Here is a 15,356-nt window from a genome sequence, read left to right as displayed (position 1 = left end):
GAATAAGTCTCTCCTGCATTTATCTTGTCTAGGTCAGTCCCTGCTTCCTCCAGCTCCATGGGCATTATTCCAACATCCCAACCTAGCTTAAGGAATAAATGCTCTGTGGTTCACCTGAGCTCTTGAATAATTTTCATCCTTGAATGTGAGTCCCTGTCTTGTTCTCCAAATTCTCCCAGTGAGATGTGACACTAAGCAACAGATGTGCGTGGTGTGGAACAAAGTCAAGGGACCACAGATTAGAATCCAAGTTAAAAAGGAGCCCAAGAGAACAGATAGGCTGTCTCCTATTTGTTGCGGAAACTGGCTCAGAAAGGATAAATGACTTGCCAAGGTGAGTTGTCCAGTGAATTATTAGAAGAGAGAATCTTCCAGCATGATTTCTGGCCCACTATTTGTATGTTTTCAGGACAATGATAAATTCTAACCAGACTCAAGCCAGCAGTCTCCAGATGAACACTCATGTAGGTAATAAAAAGAAATGATTTATGACTTAATTTCTATTCAATAAACATTTATAATGTCATATAATGTAGTACTTAGAGATAAATATTTTTTATGTTTCCTGTCTTATAAATGGAAGGAAGTTCATTTCTGAAGCAAACAATGTGGCTAAATGGGTCTCCCAGTCCAGGGACTCACTCTATTGCTGGATCATAAAGAGGCCAAAGGCCAGATATTTTCTCTCCAAAGTTCAAAATATGCTTTTTTTAAAAAAGAAACAAAACCCCAATAAAGAATTAATTAACAGACAAGAAATATCTATCTTTAAGTCAAGCTTTTAAAATGTGTCAGAAATGCCTATCTTCCAAGCCTGATGGAGCTAAGATAGCCTGAAAGTGGTCAGTTAGGAGGGAAAAAGGACCTCCGTTTCCTGTGCCTTCACTCAGACTGCTCATTTCCCTTGGGTAATCTTGAGTGGCTCCAGGATCATTTCTGTCATTTTCTCCTCTTAGTATTTTTGTGTCTCTATGTCAAGTAAGTAATTGTTAGATATGTTAGGAGAAGTTTCATTCAGTGGGAACGATTTCCCCAAAGAGGTATCTGGGTGCACTGGTGTGAGAGCAAAAGTCCTCTCAGTCCAGGACTCAGTAGGTGGATAATGGAAGGGGAACTTGGAACAGAGCTCCAAACCACAGAGCTCCACATGCAGGCAGAGTTTAGAACACAGATGACGTTAACCTTCAAGAAGCCTCTAAAAAAAAATTTCCGAATCTGAATTTGACATCACAGAAATCTATGCTTAAAACTACTAAAGACAGTTAAGGTTTCTTTAGATCTCACTTGTGGGGGTCAAACTACAAAATGAAAACACAGAAATCCCATTGTGAACCTGTGAGCTTAAAAAAATCTCTCCAATAATCAACTCAAAATGAAATCGCTCCTCAATCCAAGAATATCACACAAAACTATTCAAGGTTTCTTTCTTGGTCCAGGTAAGCTCTCTTCCCTTCCTAGTTCCAGTATATCACCCCCAATCATCACTGGACTTTTCCGTATGAAGCTACAAATACTCTACAAATCTGAGAGTGGGTCTAGGGCAGATTTTTAGGAGTTTTTTTAAAGAGGAGGGAAAGCTTTTTTACTGTATTTTAGGGAAAATGCCAACAAAGTAAAAGAATGGAGAGTGGGATAGCTCTGACACCAAGCAGCTTTGAATGGGACATAACCAAAATGTGAAATCTGGGGGCTCCTGGATGACTCAGTTGGTCAAGTATCTGCCTTTGGCTGAAGTCATGATCCCGAGCTCCAGAGACTGAGCCCCGCATTGGGCTCCCTACTCAGCGGAGTCTGCTTCTCCCTCTGCCCCTCCCCCTGCTTGTGATTTCTCTCTCTCTCAAATAAATAAAATCTTTTTTAAAAAATGTGAAATCTGAATTTATTTAAGAGACTACTCTAATAAGTGAAATGTATTGTTTTAGGACTTTTTTTTTTTTTATTCATGTGACAGAGAGATAGAGAGAGAGGGGATATGAGCAGGGGAGAGAGGCAGAGGGAGAGGGAGAAGCAAACTCCTTGCTGAGCCAGGAGCCTGATATGGGGCTTGATCCCAGGACCCTGAGATTATGCCCTGAGCTGAAGGCAGACGCTTAACCATCTGAGCCACCCAGGTGCCCCTGTTTTAGGACTTTTATTACCAATAGTATCCTCTCCCCATTTGTATCATTCATTCACTCTTTAAGAGTAATGTGTAACTGGTTTCCATCCTCAAAGGCAAGCAAAACTTTTGTTGTTAGGGTCACTTACAACCTTCTCTGAACTGGGTACCCAGTTTTGTTATTTTGTTGACATCTTTCCTGATCCTTACATTGCCTTTGACACTGAGAACTACTGGCCCATTAGTTTTAATCTGGCTATCAGAAAAAAACTGAGTTAAATTTCAGACTCTTCTATAACAACTATATTAGCTTGGGTGGTTGGTGTATTTGCTCTATCTTTGTCCAATATGGATGCCGAACTTTATTATATCTGTGACTTTTGAAAGCAACTTCAAATACTTTCTGAAATGAGATAAGAATTACAAAAAGACAGAAACCATATTCCCCTAATTGGTACTTTCTGTTTACTGTTTTCAATGTCACTTTGCTTTTCAGATTCTTCTTAGAACCCCTCTATGTATCTTACCTGTCCTCCTCTCCCACACCACTAACTGTAAGTAGTTTGTTTACTCCTCCCCATTTTGGAAAAAGTACATTAATCTCAGACCTTGTAACTGGCATACTCACTCTTCTTTTTTTAATCAGCACCTTTAAATATACTGAAGTAAAATATATGTTAAGGGAGTTCAAAACCAGGCCTGTTTATCTTTGTGCACTTATGGGTGCCACACTTAAGGGGACACCAATTCAGGTAACAGACATTGTTATAATAAATACGCAGCTCTAGAATTTTACGGGAGATGGGCGATGAGGGGTTCTGTGCTAACAAAATCATTATATTACAGTGATTTTCCAACAAATGAAAGTGTCTTGAGAAATGGGTGCTTTTTCTAGCTTGCACAAAGGCTAGAAGCTACAAGAGGCTCTGTTCTGAATCTGATTTTCCAGGGCCAGCACTACCACCATTCTCCTGACTCCCAACCCAGCTTGAAACACTGCAATCACTGTCACTTTTTGCTTCTCTTAGTTTATCACCAAGTTTTAGAGGAACCTCCAAAGCCCTTCTGGATCTCATCTTTCCTTTCAATTTTTCATGCCACAGTGTTAGTCCTCACCCTCATACTTTGTGGCTGACTATATTCTCAAATGTCCTTAACATTATACTTCCTCTGAAGCTATTATTTATTATTATATGTATTCACATTTGCATATATACACACGAAATTCCCATTTATGGTTATAGCTAACACTTCTACCACGTGCCAGGGGCTGTACTAGTAAAGCACTATATGTGTGACGTCATTTAATCCTCAAGCTCTAAGAACCAGGTACACTTACTATCCCAACTTTGCAGTTGGAAAACTGGAGGATTACAAGGGTCATGCAAATACTTAAGGTCATAAAGTGAGCAATCAGAACTAAGACCTGAATCAGCTGATAATCACTAGGATGCTTTTATGATGTCCCTCCCTTTCCCAAAAGTCGGCACTTACCGTGGGCCTCTCTACCCTGTTCATAGGCTCCCAGGTCTCCCAGCATTTAACTCCCTTATCCTAGAGTTTCAGTGGTGTCTGCTGTTAAGCTAAGTAAACCCAAAGGTTCTCTCCTTTACCAGGCTGGCTACATTCACTGCATCTTCAAGTCTTCAAGGAATAAAACCTTTTAATAAATAAAACCTTTTAATAAATAATAAACCTTTTCTAATGAGTTTCCCAGACTAGTAACAGAGGACTAAAAACAAAATGAAATCTACTGAGCCTTGACGTCAACAGGAACTACTTCCAGAAAATAATCAGAGTTGGATTTTGAGTACTAACTGCACCTAGGCCCAGTTCTAAGGGCTTTAAACACATCAACCACCCAGGTCCTCACGATGATCTTACGTAGGTATAGTTATCGACTCTTTTTTCAGATGAGGAAACTGAGGTGAGGCTCAAATCACAGAGCTAATTAGAATAACTAGGATTTGAACTTGGGCAGTTAGGTTCTAAGAGCTTGGGGTTATACTACTACTCCAGATGCCCCACATTTCTATTTCTACTATTACCGAGAGTTAGTACCATACACACTATGAATGATGTAAGAGAAATATAACCCATGGTCTTTTTCTTAAATTTGTGATCTAAGAAAATCTTTCTTAAGGAAAATATTAGGAAGAAGGTAATTGATAACGCAGTAATTTTGTAGAGTGGACTGCATATGGGAGAAACATGCAGATAACTTTATAACATCTAACTTGCAAAGAAAAGCATGATACGGAAATCGTATTTCCTAGAGCTCTTTGGGCAGTCATGTATGTAGTTCTATAAAACTACACAAGTGTGTACCTTGTGCAATTACTCTATGACATTGCTCCCACATAATTTCATTTGTTTTCAACCTGCCTTTCTTCCTGGCAGGTAAGTTTCTGGCACGTGGAGGTGATGCCTAAACATTTTCCTTTACAGCCTGTAAGAGCGGAGTCTGGTGTTCCACAAGCAATTGACACTCCATGAACGCCAGAAGGCTAAGGTGAAAATAAAAGCACCACACAATGATGACTAGGACTATAATATGGCAACTCAAAGGCTGTTTTAAAAATCATAAGTGACATGCAAAAGAATGGATGCTTTCAAAGAAATAAAACATGGGCAAGATCAGAGACTGACAAAATGTATTCATGCTCGAGAAGCGCTAACCCAATGTACAGGTGCCAACTCAGGCTGATATCACCTGGACTGTCAACATTGGTTTTGATCCCTCCACCATCCCCAATGTGTAAAAGACATCCCTGAAAGAGCATCAGCGTCTGCCAGCCTCTGGACACTGCTGATGCCATCATATTCTCAGCTGCTACCTTCTGTTGCACAAGCACAACCACAATGACTGGTGAGAGGGCTTGCGGCTGCTGGCAAAGCTAGCAACAAATTAAGGCTTCAGAACATATCGAGGCGAACTAATTCTGAATTTATTCTACCAACTATACTTCTAAACTATACTACTTTCTTTATTCATAAAAACAACTGGCACCCAAATGAAAGCTTATTTCACATGCTTAAGACTTCACTTTTCACCTAATCAGTACTGACCATGCCACAGAAGTTATACTTTTAAAAATACGTTTATGCATAAAAAAGGACTGCACACCTGGAGAGCCTCCTGAGACCCAACATCTCACTGTCAAGAGTGTTCCTGGGAAAGCAGAAACAAACATTACATGTGAAGAGAAACAAAACAAGCAACATTGGAGGGTCATGTACAAACCAAATACGGTTGAGAAAAAAAGAGGATTATTCAATCCAAAGGATAAAAGATATTAAGAATACTTGGAACATTTTAACATGGATGACAGCAGGTAGACTTTTGGGCAAAGGGGTGGGGGAGAAGAATGCACTCCCGGAATGAAGATAACATACATTAATATTTTTCATACTCTTTGATATTAAAAAAATAAGGCAAAGATAGAATCTACACAGTATTTAGGAGTTAAGTGGTACTTGTAAAACCTGGCCCTGACTTCACTGGACAAGCTGAATTTAACCTACCAGGCAGCTGTATTTGCCTGAATTCCGGAAAAGTCTATTTCTTATTAGCAAAACCTAACATAACGAGCTACCTTCTAAAAGGCTCGTTAACGTTTCTTTCTTTGCCACACAGTTCAAAGCATAGATAGGACTTGCTTCTCTCAACCTTCTAATGTCCACTCATGCCTGTATTTCAAAACCAGGTATGTTCTTTTATTGCTTTAGCTATGATTTAAATTTGTTCTTCTCTTATTTGTGTTTTTCACTTTATTATTCAAAACACTTCCTAGGAAACCTGTTCACAGAGATGTTTTATCTGAAGTAGGATTTTATGATTTCAACAACATAATACTTAGTTTTCTTGTTGCGGGAGGTTTTAGAGTAATAACTTTCCTGTGATTTACTTGGGTTGCCCCACCAACTACAAGCCACAGAGACAGAGAGGTCACTAAGGATCTGGCCTGGGCTAATGCTTCCTCAGAACTGTTGTAAGGCTCAACTAGTTTCAGATCTCTCTTTCCATTCAGTGTTGGCACTAACTGTACCATCACTTTTGCCTCCATTACCTTCTTTTGTCTTAGAAGTTTTTATCTTTGATGGGTGACTGATCTGGAAAACACAGGTGATGCTGTAGTAGAGTTATATAATTACACTCAAAGATGTCCTTGATTTGATGTCTCTGATCTGGTTTCACATTTTTCTCCGTTGTCCCTGGTATAACAAGGAATTAAGAACTTGGAAGGATGAAATTCATAGGCCAGTAATGGAGGAGACTCACATCTCAGGGTATACCAATCAATTTAGTTACCATGGCATAGCACAGCAGTTACTCTCAAAACTAAAAAATTTTTCCCAAATGCTATTTATAAGAGGAAAAGATAGGGCAGCTTCTCTTTCGTAAACCACTTTTTTAAATCCTCTGATCTTAGTGGATCTATTAATGCATGAACAAAACAGTGTCAACAGTTACTAGTGACTCCTACATTCAACTCTGGATCTGCGCCCGCTACTAGTGATTAGCCTATTTCTTGTTTACGGTGTTCTCCCTGGAGCAACCAATGCTACAAAGATGGTGAGACAGTTAAGGCTGAGGGAGAATATGGTGTTCCACAAAGACTGAGCCAGAGAAGCTCTGTGTGGGAGGCGTAGACAAAAGAGATGTTCTTGCAGGATTCTTTATAGGAGTCCAGCTTCAGAGTCTTACAGTGAGGTGCCCTTCCACAGAACCCATGAGAGAAAGGAAGGGTGAGGGAAGTTCGGAGAAAGATTAGAAAGAGAGAAAAACCAAACATCTAGCTTAGCATTTTATGAACTACAAGAAGTTATGACGTAGTTGTCTGCAATCTGACATCCTTAAAATGGCAAATAAAGATCAGATTAATAAGGAAAAACAAAGACATAGGAGTATCAGCGACTGACTTCACTGCAGTGATAGTACTGAAATGTTTTGCGATTCACCACGTAGAAATTACCGAAATTAGATTTAAGTGGCACTCCTGAAATGCCACATGAAAGCAAAATGGCCCAGACGGCCAACAGAGTAACATGCTTTGCCAAGCCCCATAAGCAGCTGTCACTTTCATCCATGCGGTCTACAGCCATTACGGCACTTGGACCAACAGCAGTGCTGATCATACCACTCACAAATGAATTCTAACAGAAGATCTATTAGCAAATAATTAGAGCTTATAAGAGAATTCACACCTGACAGCTTAAAAACACATTTTTTCTGCACTTATCAAAAACAAAATAATAGACACAGAGCTGTCTCCATCTAGGAGAAGAACACGTACCTTTTTCTTTTGGCACTACCCGCATCAGAGGTGGCTGAAGAAATCATGCTGTCTCCATCCTCAATGTCGTCCCTCCTGGCAAGCTCCTTCTTCTTTGCCTGAAACAGAGCAGACCCTGGAGTCAAGCTCACCCTGCTGAATGCTCCTAGAATATATGAATATTAAAGAGCTAGACATACCAGATTCTCTTAGAAAAATACAACCACATGTAAGATGCACAAAATTAAAGAGTCAGTAAACATTTTCAATAACCCAGTTTAACAAAAGCTTGCATGACCTATAGAAAAGTAGGTTAAAAACTGGATCCAGAGGGTTGAGGAATCAACACTAGCTCAACTGTAAGACTACAATGGCACCAGCTTGTTGAAAGCGCTGAGGCAAGTTGTAGGGGTGTCCTGCCATTTTTAGGTGAAGCCAACTAAAGACAGTCTTTGATACCCTGGACTTCTTCAGCGATGGTGTGGCGAAGAAGAAAGTCTAATGTGAGAGGTGAAAAGAAGATCTACTTTCAACACATGCATTTTTAAAGACCTTCTGCCAAACAGCTGAAAGTCCAACCATTACGGACTCAGGGAACGCATGCACAGCGCTGAAAGGCAATACGTGAAATGTGCAGCACCAATGTCAGGATCGACTACACAGAGTGAAGATTCTCCAGGGTTATCTAAAATTGCTTCTGTTGCTTCCTTGCTCTGAGATTCTCTTTCCAGAAAGATTCTACCCAAAACTGACAGACACAATTTGTATTTCATATCTATGCCTTTCTTCAAAACCCCTAGATCACCCATGACTCCCCGTGCCCACTAAGACGTGCTCTCAGAAAGGATCTGATAAATTCTTGAACACTGTACACGATTAATCAGCTTTAAGATGTTCTTTCTCCTAGGACCAATGTACCTTAACAGACACAAGTCTAGAACCAAAGAAATAAAATCTAAATGATAGAGTATCATCTGTGACTGGAGGGAAACTTCCTGAGGACTCTAAAATGACTCCCCAAGCACAAATCCCTGCTCCTCCCACTCACAAAGCTAACCCAGTCTAAATTATTATTTCTACTCTACATGGTCCTGACAACTCTAAAAAAAATACTCAGCAGTACTGCAGTACTTGTGGTTGAAATAAATGATGTGATATTGCTCGGAGAAATCACACATCTTAGAAGTACACACTCAAAGTTTGTAAAATTATTTCAATTATACATACCACAGCTAAGCAAATCCCAGGAATCATACCTGCATGACCTGCTGCAATTTCAGAACTCGCTTGTAGATGGCTGAATTGGGAACATTATAGCGTTTGGCATTTTCAAACATTAAATTCAGATCACACTCCAAATGATCCAAAGTTTCATATTCTTGGTTCTTTAGCTTTGTTCTGTGAAAGACAAACACATGACTACAATTTACCTTTACGAAAATGATGAAACACCCTTATTGAAAATCTACTACAAAAATCCTAACAAGCACTAGCTGACCTCTTTACTTGTGATACTGATGAGAAGCCTAGAAGGGGCACCTTCAAGATAGAAAGGAGGCAAAAGCACCATTGTATTTAGGCAGTATGACAGTCTACCTGAAAATCCAGAAGAACAAAACACTATAAGAAGTAATAAGAGGATCTAGGTGCCAAGGTGGTCAATTACAAAGCAAATATATTAGCAACAACCCTAATGGAAAACCTCTGTTAGTGGTTAACATGCAAACCCCAGAAAGAGAAAAAAAAAAATCAGGGAGGTTTTAAGATACTTTAATGAAGAACCATGGTAATCTAGCCTCTTCATGAAGGTTAATGAAAAGAGAATGTACTCACAATACCATGAAAGGGGATATATATATATATATATATATGTATAACGAACAAGTCTTAAGATGGTAAATGAGAGGCAGATATGTCAGAGTCCATTCACTACTTTTCTTCTAATACAAACATTTGTAACTAATTATGATGGCTTAAAACTGACATGACTTATTTTACTTAAAAGTCTTAAGAATTCTGATATCTTTTAGACACTATGGCTATTGCTAATGCCAACTCTCATAAAGTCCCTTATATATTTTACTTTAAAGATTTATTTATTTATTATTTTAAAGAGAGAGAGACAGAGCATGAGCAGGAGGGGCAGAGTGAGAATCTCAAGCAGACTCTGCACTGAGTGTGGGGCCCAACGTGGGGCTCAATCCCAAGACCCTAAGATCACGACCTGAGCCAAAACCAAAAGTCAGATGCTTAACCAACTGTGCCACCCAGGCACCCCTATATTTTTTTAAAAATATTTATTTGAGAGAGAGAGAGAGAGTGCATGGGAGTGCATGCATGGGGAGAAGGGCAAAGGGAGAGAGAGACGCTCAAGCAGACTCCCAGCTGAGTGGGGAGCCCGACGCAGGGCTCGATCCCACAACCCTGAGATCATGACCTGAGCTGAAATCAAGAGTCGGATACCTAACAAACTGAGCCACTCAGGTGCCCCATGTCCCTTATACATTTTACACAAAGTGAAAAGTCACAGTGTGCCCTAACTCTGTATGCACATGGGATAGACTTTTAAATCTTTTGACTGAAGCACATGCACACTATATGCAGATTCCACGTACTGCTTAAAAAGATACGAACATTAGAGAACATCTCAGGAGTGAAGCAAACACCTACGCACAAACTCAGCTCTCAGTACCAGCCTACGTGGCTAGCACCTAGAATTTAAATTATAGCCTCAGACTTATTCCTGCCAACTCTGAGTAATGTGCTGAGTATTCTCAATACCCACAAAGAACAGATGTGGAACTCGAACTTGTAAATGACAATCTATAATAAATCTGCAGGTATTTATGAGACTGATGTTCATCAAAATTAGAGGGGGGCAGGATAGGCACAATAGGAAATAAAAGATGGGGATGACAAGCCCCAGCACAGTGGAAGGTGGTATATAGAGCCACACTGTCTAGCTCCTGCCCACTCTTCCATTTTTGTTGCCCTTTTTTTTTAATGATTCATTTTAGAGAAAGCAAGAGAGAGCATGTGTGCATGGAATGGAGGGGCAGAGAGACAGAGAGTCCTAAGCAGACTCCTCGCTGAGAGTGGAGCCTGAGGCGGGGCTCAATCCCAGGAGTCTGAGATCATGACCTGAGCTGAAACCAAGAATCGGATGCTTAACTGACAGTGCCACCCAGGCAGCCCTATTTTTGTTGCTTTTGATGACACTCAACTATCATCCTTCTGCCAACAAATCTCCCTAGGACTGTGCTATATAATACATTAGCCACTAGCCACATGTGGCTATTTAAATAGAAATAAAATTTAAAATCTAGTTCCTTAGTTGCACCAGCCACATTTCAAGAGCTCAATAGTTACATGTGACTAGTGGCTACCATATTGGACGGGGCAGAGAAAACAACATTTCCATCATCATAGAAAGTTCTATTTGGTCAGCACTGCTGTAGATTTCCGTGTTGCTCTGAAGTAGAAACAATGGAAGGTAGTCCAGCTCCTGTCAGGCACCACTGGCCATGGGTCCTTGGAAAGGAGTAGATTAGCCATGCTAAGAGCTGACCCTTCAGAACTCTAGTGTGCTACCAGCTAGGCCTCAGCCATTTCTCTATTCCTCACACTCCCCTATCTATGTGCCAGACAACTGTCAAGAAGTAAATTTAAAAAGGGGGAAAGGTGCAGAATTCCTGACTTAACCAAGCAAGGTTTCTATTAGGAAATTCTAACTTAGAAGAAGGTTGTAGGCAGATGATTGAGTTGGCTGAGAATATGTCTTCCTTTACACTAAACTCATTATTTTGACTAAAAAAAAAAAAAAGACTGAGGAAGAAAAGAAACTAAGGACAAAAATTGTTGAGTGAATGGGGCGCCTGGGTGGCTCAGTCATTAGGCATCTGCCTTCGGCTCAGATCATGATCCCACAGTCCTGGGATGAAGCGCCACATCAGGCTCCCTGCTCAGCGGGAAGCCTGCTTCTCCCTCTCCCACTCCCCCTGCTTGTGTTCCCTCTCTTGCTGTCTCTCTGTCAAATAAATAAATAAAATCTTTAAAAAAAAAATTGGGTTAAAAGGGAACCTCTCAACATCTGTAAGACTGTCACTATCTTTTCCAAGGCAAAGAGTATAAACGACAAATTTCTAGGCTGTTTTCTTAATGAGTGGCAGCTTTAATTTCCATGTTACTTTAAGAGGATCAAATAAACTGACTTTCTATATCCTATTTGGGTACAAAACCTCCAAAATTTGCATTAAGTAAAAACACCCTAAATTTTACTGATCAAATAATGAAAACAGAAGTTATAAATGCAAAACCATGAAACGTATATTGTTAGCAACTTTATTTTCTAGAATCCAGCAAGTATAAGATTTTTAATTCCTACTATTTGAAAGGTTAGTTATCTGTCCTGATAAATAGCAGCTTATTCTGATTTTGCCCAGTTAAGATATATTTTTACCTTGTTGCCTCTATCTGGGTATATGGTAGAACCTAACCTGCACTGTGAGAGTTACGATATTACTTACTTCCTATTATTATTATTATTTTTTTAAGATTTTCTTTATTTGATAGAGAGACAGTGAGAGAAGGAACACAAGCAAAGAGAGTGGGAGAGGGAGAAGCAGGCTTCCCGCCGAGCAGGGAGCCCAATGCGGGGCTCGATCCCAGGACCCTGGGATCATGACCTGAGCTGAAGGCAGACGCTTAACGACTGAGCCATCCAGGTGCCCCTATTTCCTATTATTTTTAATGACGATACAGTGGTTTCAGTATTCTGTCTGAATTCCCAATGTTTATTTGTTTTTGTTTATGTATGTATGTATGTATGTATGTATGTATGTATGTATTTAAAGTAGGCTCCATGCTCAATGTGGGGCTTGAACTCATGACCCTGAGATCAAGAGTCGCACTGCTCTACCGACTGAGCCAGGAAACCCCCAATGATTGTTTTAAACAGAATGGGGAAACCAAGATGAACCATCTTTCAGGTACTGTTTCAGCTAATGAATTCTCTAAGAGCTGCCTATGCTTATTCTGGGGACTCAACTTTAGATACAAAATTTAAATAGAATTAAATTGTTGTAATTAAAATATCAATAAGAAGTATAAGCAGAAAGATTTTTGTGCTTTGCTCAGCTGTAAGAAAATGAACAGTTAAGTTTTGAGCTGCATGACTCTTTATAGTCTATAATCTGACACACAAATGCCTAGCTGGAATACCTTTTGCTTATTTGCCTTGACTCTATTACAGTACAAATAATACCATTTGCATTTAATCAAATTTATTTCTCACTTTTCACGTAGGAGTGATATGCAAGACATACTCTAACATGTGAAAACATTTTTACCTTTAATATCCTTATCCATTTTAGCAAGGAGATATATGTGCAGGATCAACCACAAGAAAATGGATTTCTATTGAGTAATGTAGAAGGCAGCTTACCTGATCTGTTGTAGGGATATGGGCATTTTAATTTGTTGGTAATAATCAGGATATTTTTTCTTTGAAGGCAAATGGAAAAAAGGTTCAGCTATTAGCTGCCCTTGGTTATTCCGACAACTCCTAACTGTGTCATAAAGCTGATAAAAAGGATTTGAAACATCCATAAATGAAGTAATGCTCTCTGCTTCCGACTCTCCTTCTTCATAACGTGCAGCTAAAAAAAGACAAAAAAGGTATTAGAAGGGGAAGAACAAACCATACTTTAAAGCTCTTTTAACGACCTTCCAAAGTAAGCTTTGTATGTTTGAAAATACTTAAAGAGTTTCCAGCCCTCACTAAAGATGCTGTTAGTGCTTAATATAATTGTATATTTAGAGGAATGTTACATAGAAACAGAATAAAGTGTTACATAGAAAACATTATACTGTTTTTTAAAAGTTACAAAATAGTTTCTTTTTAAATGTGCCTTCTTTAGAGGCTCTGCTGTATGTTTGGCCAGGAAAAGGATAAAGTAGCCATACACAGATCTCAGAACTAAAGCAGCAGCATGTAGTTTAGGGTATTATAAATGTATATTGATACCAGGTTGATACTGGTAGATCTGGTTTTGCTTTAAGTCTCTGTGATTTTGCCCCACTGATCTACAGCATCCCTTAAGAATGATTTATTCCTTTATTGAGAGAATTTTTAGGTAGAAGCTAATCATAAAAACACCAAAACAAAATGTAATCATTTTTATAGAAAAACAAAATACATTCTTCATTTCCCTAAATTCTCCTACAGTGTATAAGGACCATAATTTTTAAGTTTTTCTTGATGGATCTGTATAATCAAAATCACTACTGCTCGTGGGTAAGAATGACAATCATTTAGTAAGTACTTAGTTATAGTGTTAAGAGATGGACAGGCACAACTCAGGAGAGTTGTGAGAGGATTTGGATCTAGTCATGGAGCCAGAAGTAAAGAGAGGATCTGAAACTACTTTTCTCTGACCTTACTACTGCTGATCTTCTCCATAAAGAGCTTGTACATATTTAGTTGGATTTATACCTAGATATGTTTTGTTGATACTGTAAACTGTATCTTTTAAAAAAATTGTATTTTCTTTTTGTGGCTGATTCCAGAAATGAAACAGATTTTTGTATAATGATCTTATATCTAGCATCTTATTATTCTTATTAATTCCAATAATTTACCTGTACAGTCTTTTGAGTAAAAAACTCAAAAAACAATCTTTCAACTGCAATCCTTATAAATCTTTTCTGATTCTTACTCCTTCATTGTTGTCACTGTCAGCTGGCTAGTATTTTGACCAAAAGAGGTAACAACATTTTAACTTATGGTAAAGGGAATGCTACAAGTATTTCTCCACTAAAAACAAGTGCTCTTTATCAAGTTAGGAAAGATCCCCTTCTATTCCTAATTTGTTAAGTTTTCATCATGAATGGGAATTGAAGCATTTATCAAAGGCATCTGCTGAGCCAATAATACAGCTTTACTCTTTTAAAGCATTAACATAGTGAATGATACTTTAACTTTTTCTAATGCTGAAGTGACCTAGTATTCCTGGAGTAACCCAACTGTGTTATCATGCATTATCATTTATATATGCTGCTAGATACAGTGTGCTTATTTTTGTTGAGTTTGGGTATCTACGTTCTATCATTTTTATAGAATGAACTAGGGAGCTCTTTTTCTATTCTCTGCGGTAGTTTGTATATAATTCTGTTTCTTGAATGTTTGGCCTGGTGTTTTCTATGGGGAAAGATTTGTAACTAATAATTTCTTTAATGGTGATAAGACTAATCAGTCTTTTTATTCTTTTTTTTTTTTTTTAAAGATTTTATTTATTTATTTGACAGCAGGAGAGGGAACACAAGCAGGCGGAGTGGGAGAGGGAGAAGCAGGCTTCCCGCTGAGCAGGGAGCCTGATGTGGGGCTCAATCCCAGGACCCTGAGATCATGACCTGAGCCGAAGGAAGACGTTTAACCGACTGAGCCACCCAGGTGCCCCCAGTCTTTTTATTCTTGAATCAATTTTAGGCATTTGTCACTTTCTAGGAATTTGCCCATTTCATCTAAATGTTCAGATTTGTTTGCATAAAGCTGTTCATACATTCTTTTTAATCTGTATGCTCCCTCTTTCCCCTAATATGTTTTATTTGTGCCTTGTTTCTTTCTTGATAATCTCACCACAGATTTGCGTATTTTATTAATAGTTTTAACAGAGAAACTTTGACTTTATTGATCTTTTCTACCATAGGTTTCCTTTCTAACAAATTCATTTGTGCTCTTAGCTTTTTTCTTACCTTTTCTTCTAATGTCTCTGCTTTTATTCTCTTATTATTTACTTATTTTGGATGCTTATTAGTTCATTGACTTTTTTTTTTTTTTCTAAATCATTTGAGAGGGTGAGAATGAGAGAGATCACAGAGGGAGAGGGAGATGGAGACTCGCTGCTGAGCAGAGAGCCTGACGCGGGGCTTGATCCCAGGATCCTGAGATCATGACCTGAACTGAAGGCAGACGCTTAACCAAC

General features: G+C 38.9%; 1 protein-coding gene across 20 annotated transcripts in view; it reads right to left on the bottom strand.

The window, feature by feature from the left end:
• Positions 1 to 15,356, bottom strand: part of PBRM1 (polybromo 1) — a 116,301-nt gene that overhangs the window by 57,236 nt on the left and 43,709 nt on the right. For 11 of the 20 annotated variants that reach the window (XM_036102591.2, XM_078077287.1, XM_078077293.1 and 8 more), the window contains 4 exons: positions 12,818 to 13,031; positions 8,631 to 8,772; positions 7,396 to 7,493; positions 5,226 to 5,270 (listed from right to left, as the gene is read on the bottom strand). In XM_036102591.2, the coding sequence (XP_035958484.1) occupies positions 5,226 to 5,270; positions 7,396 to 7,493; positions 8,631 to 8,772; positions 12,818 to 13,031 (499 nt within the window). The remainder of the gene's footprint in view (positions 1 to 5,225; positions 5,271 to 7,395; positions 7,494 to 8,630; positions 8,773 to 12,817; positions 13,032 to 15,356) is intronic. The other 9 variants (XM_078077246.1, XM_078077261.1, XM_078077299.1 and 6 more) reach the window with 1 other exon arrangement.

This window comes from Halichoerus grypus, chromosome 1 (genome assembly GCF_964656455.1).
Source record: "Halichoerus grypus chromosome 1, mHalGry1.hap1.1, whole genome shotgun sequence".
NCBI classification, from domain to species: Eukaryota; Metazoa; Chordata; class Mammalia; order Carnivora; family Phocidae; genus Halichoerus; species Halichoerus grypus.
The sequence above is the reverse complement of the archived record's forward strand: the minus strand, read 5'-3'. Positions and strand labels throughout refer to the sequence as shown.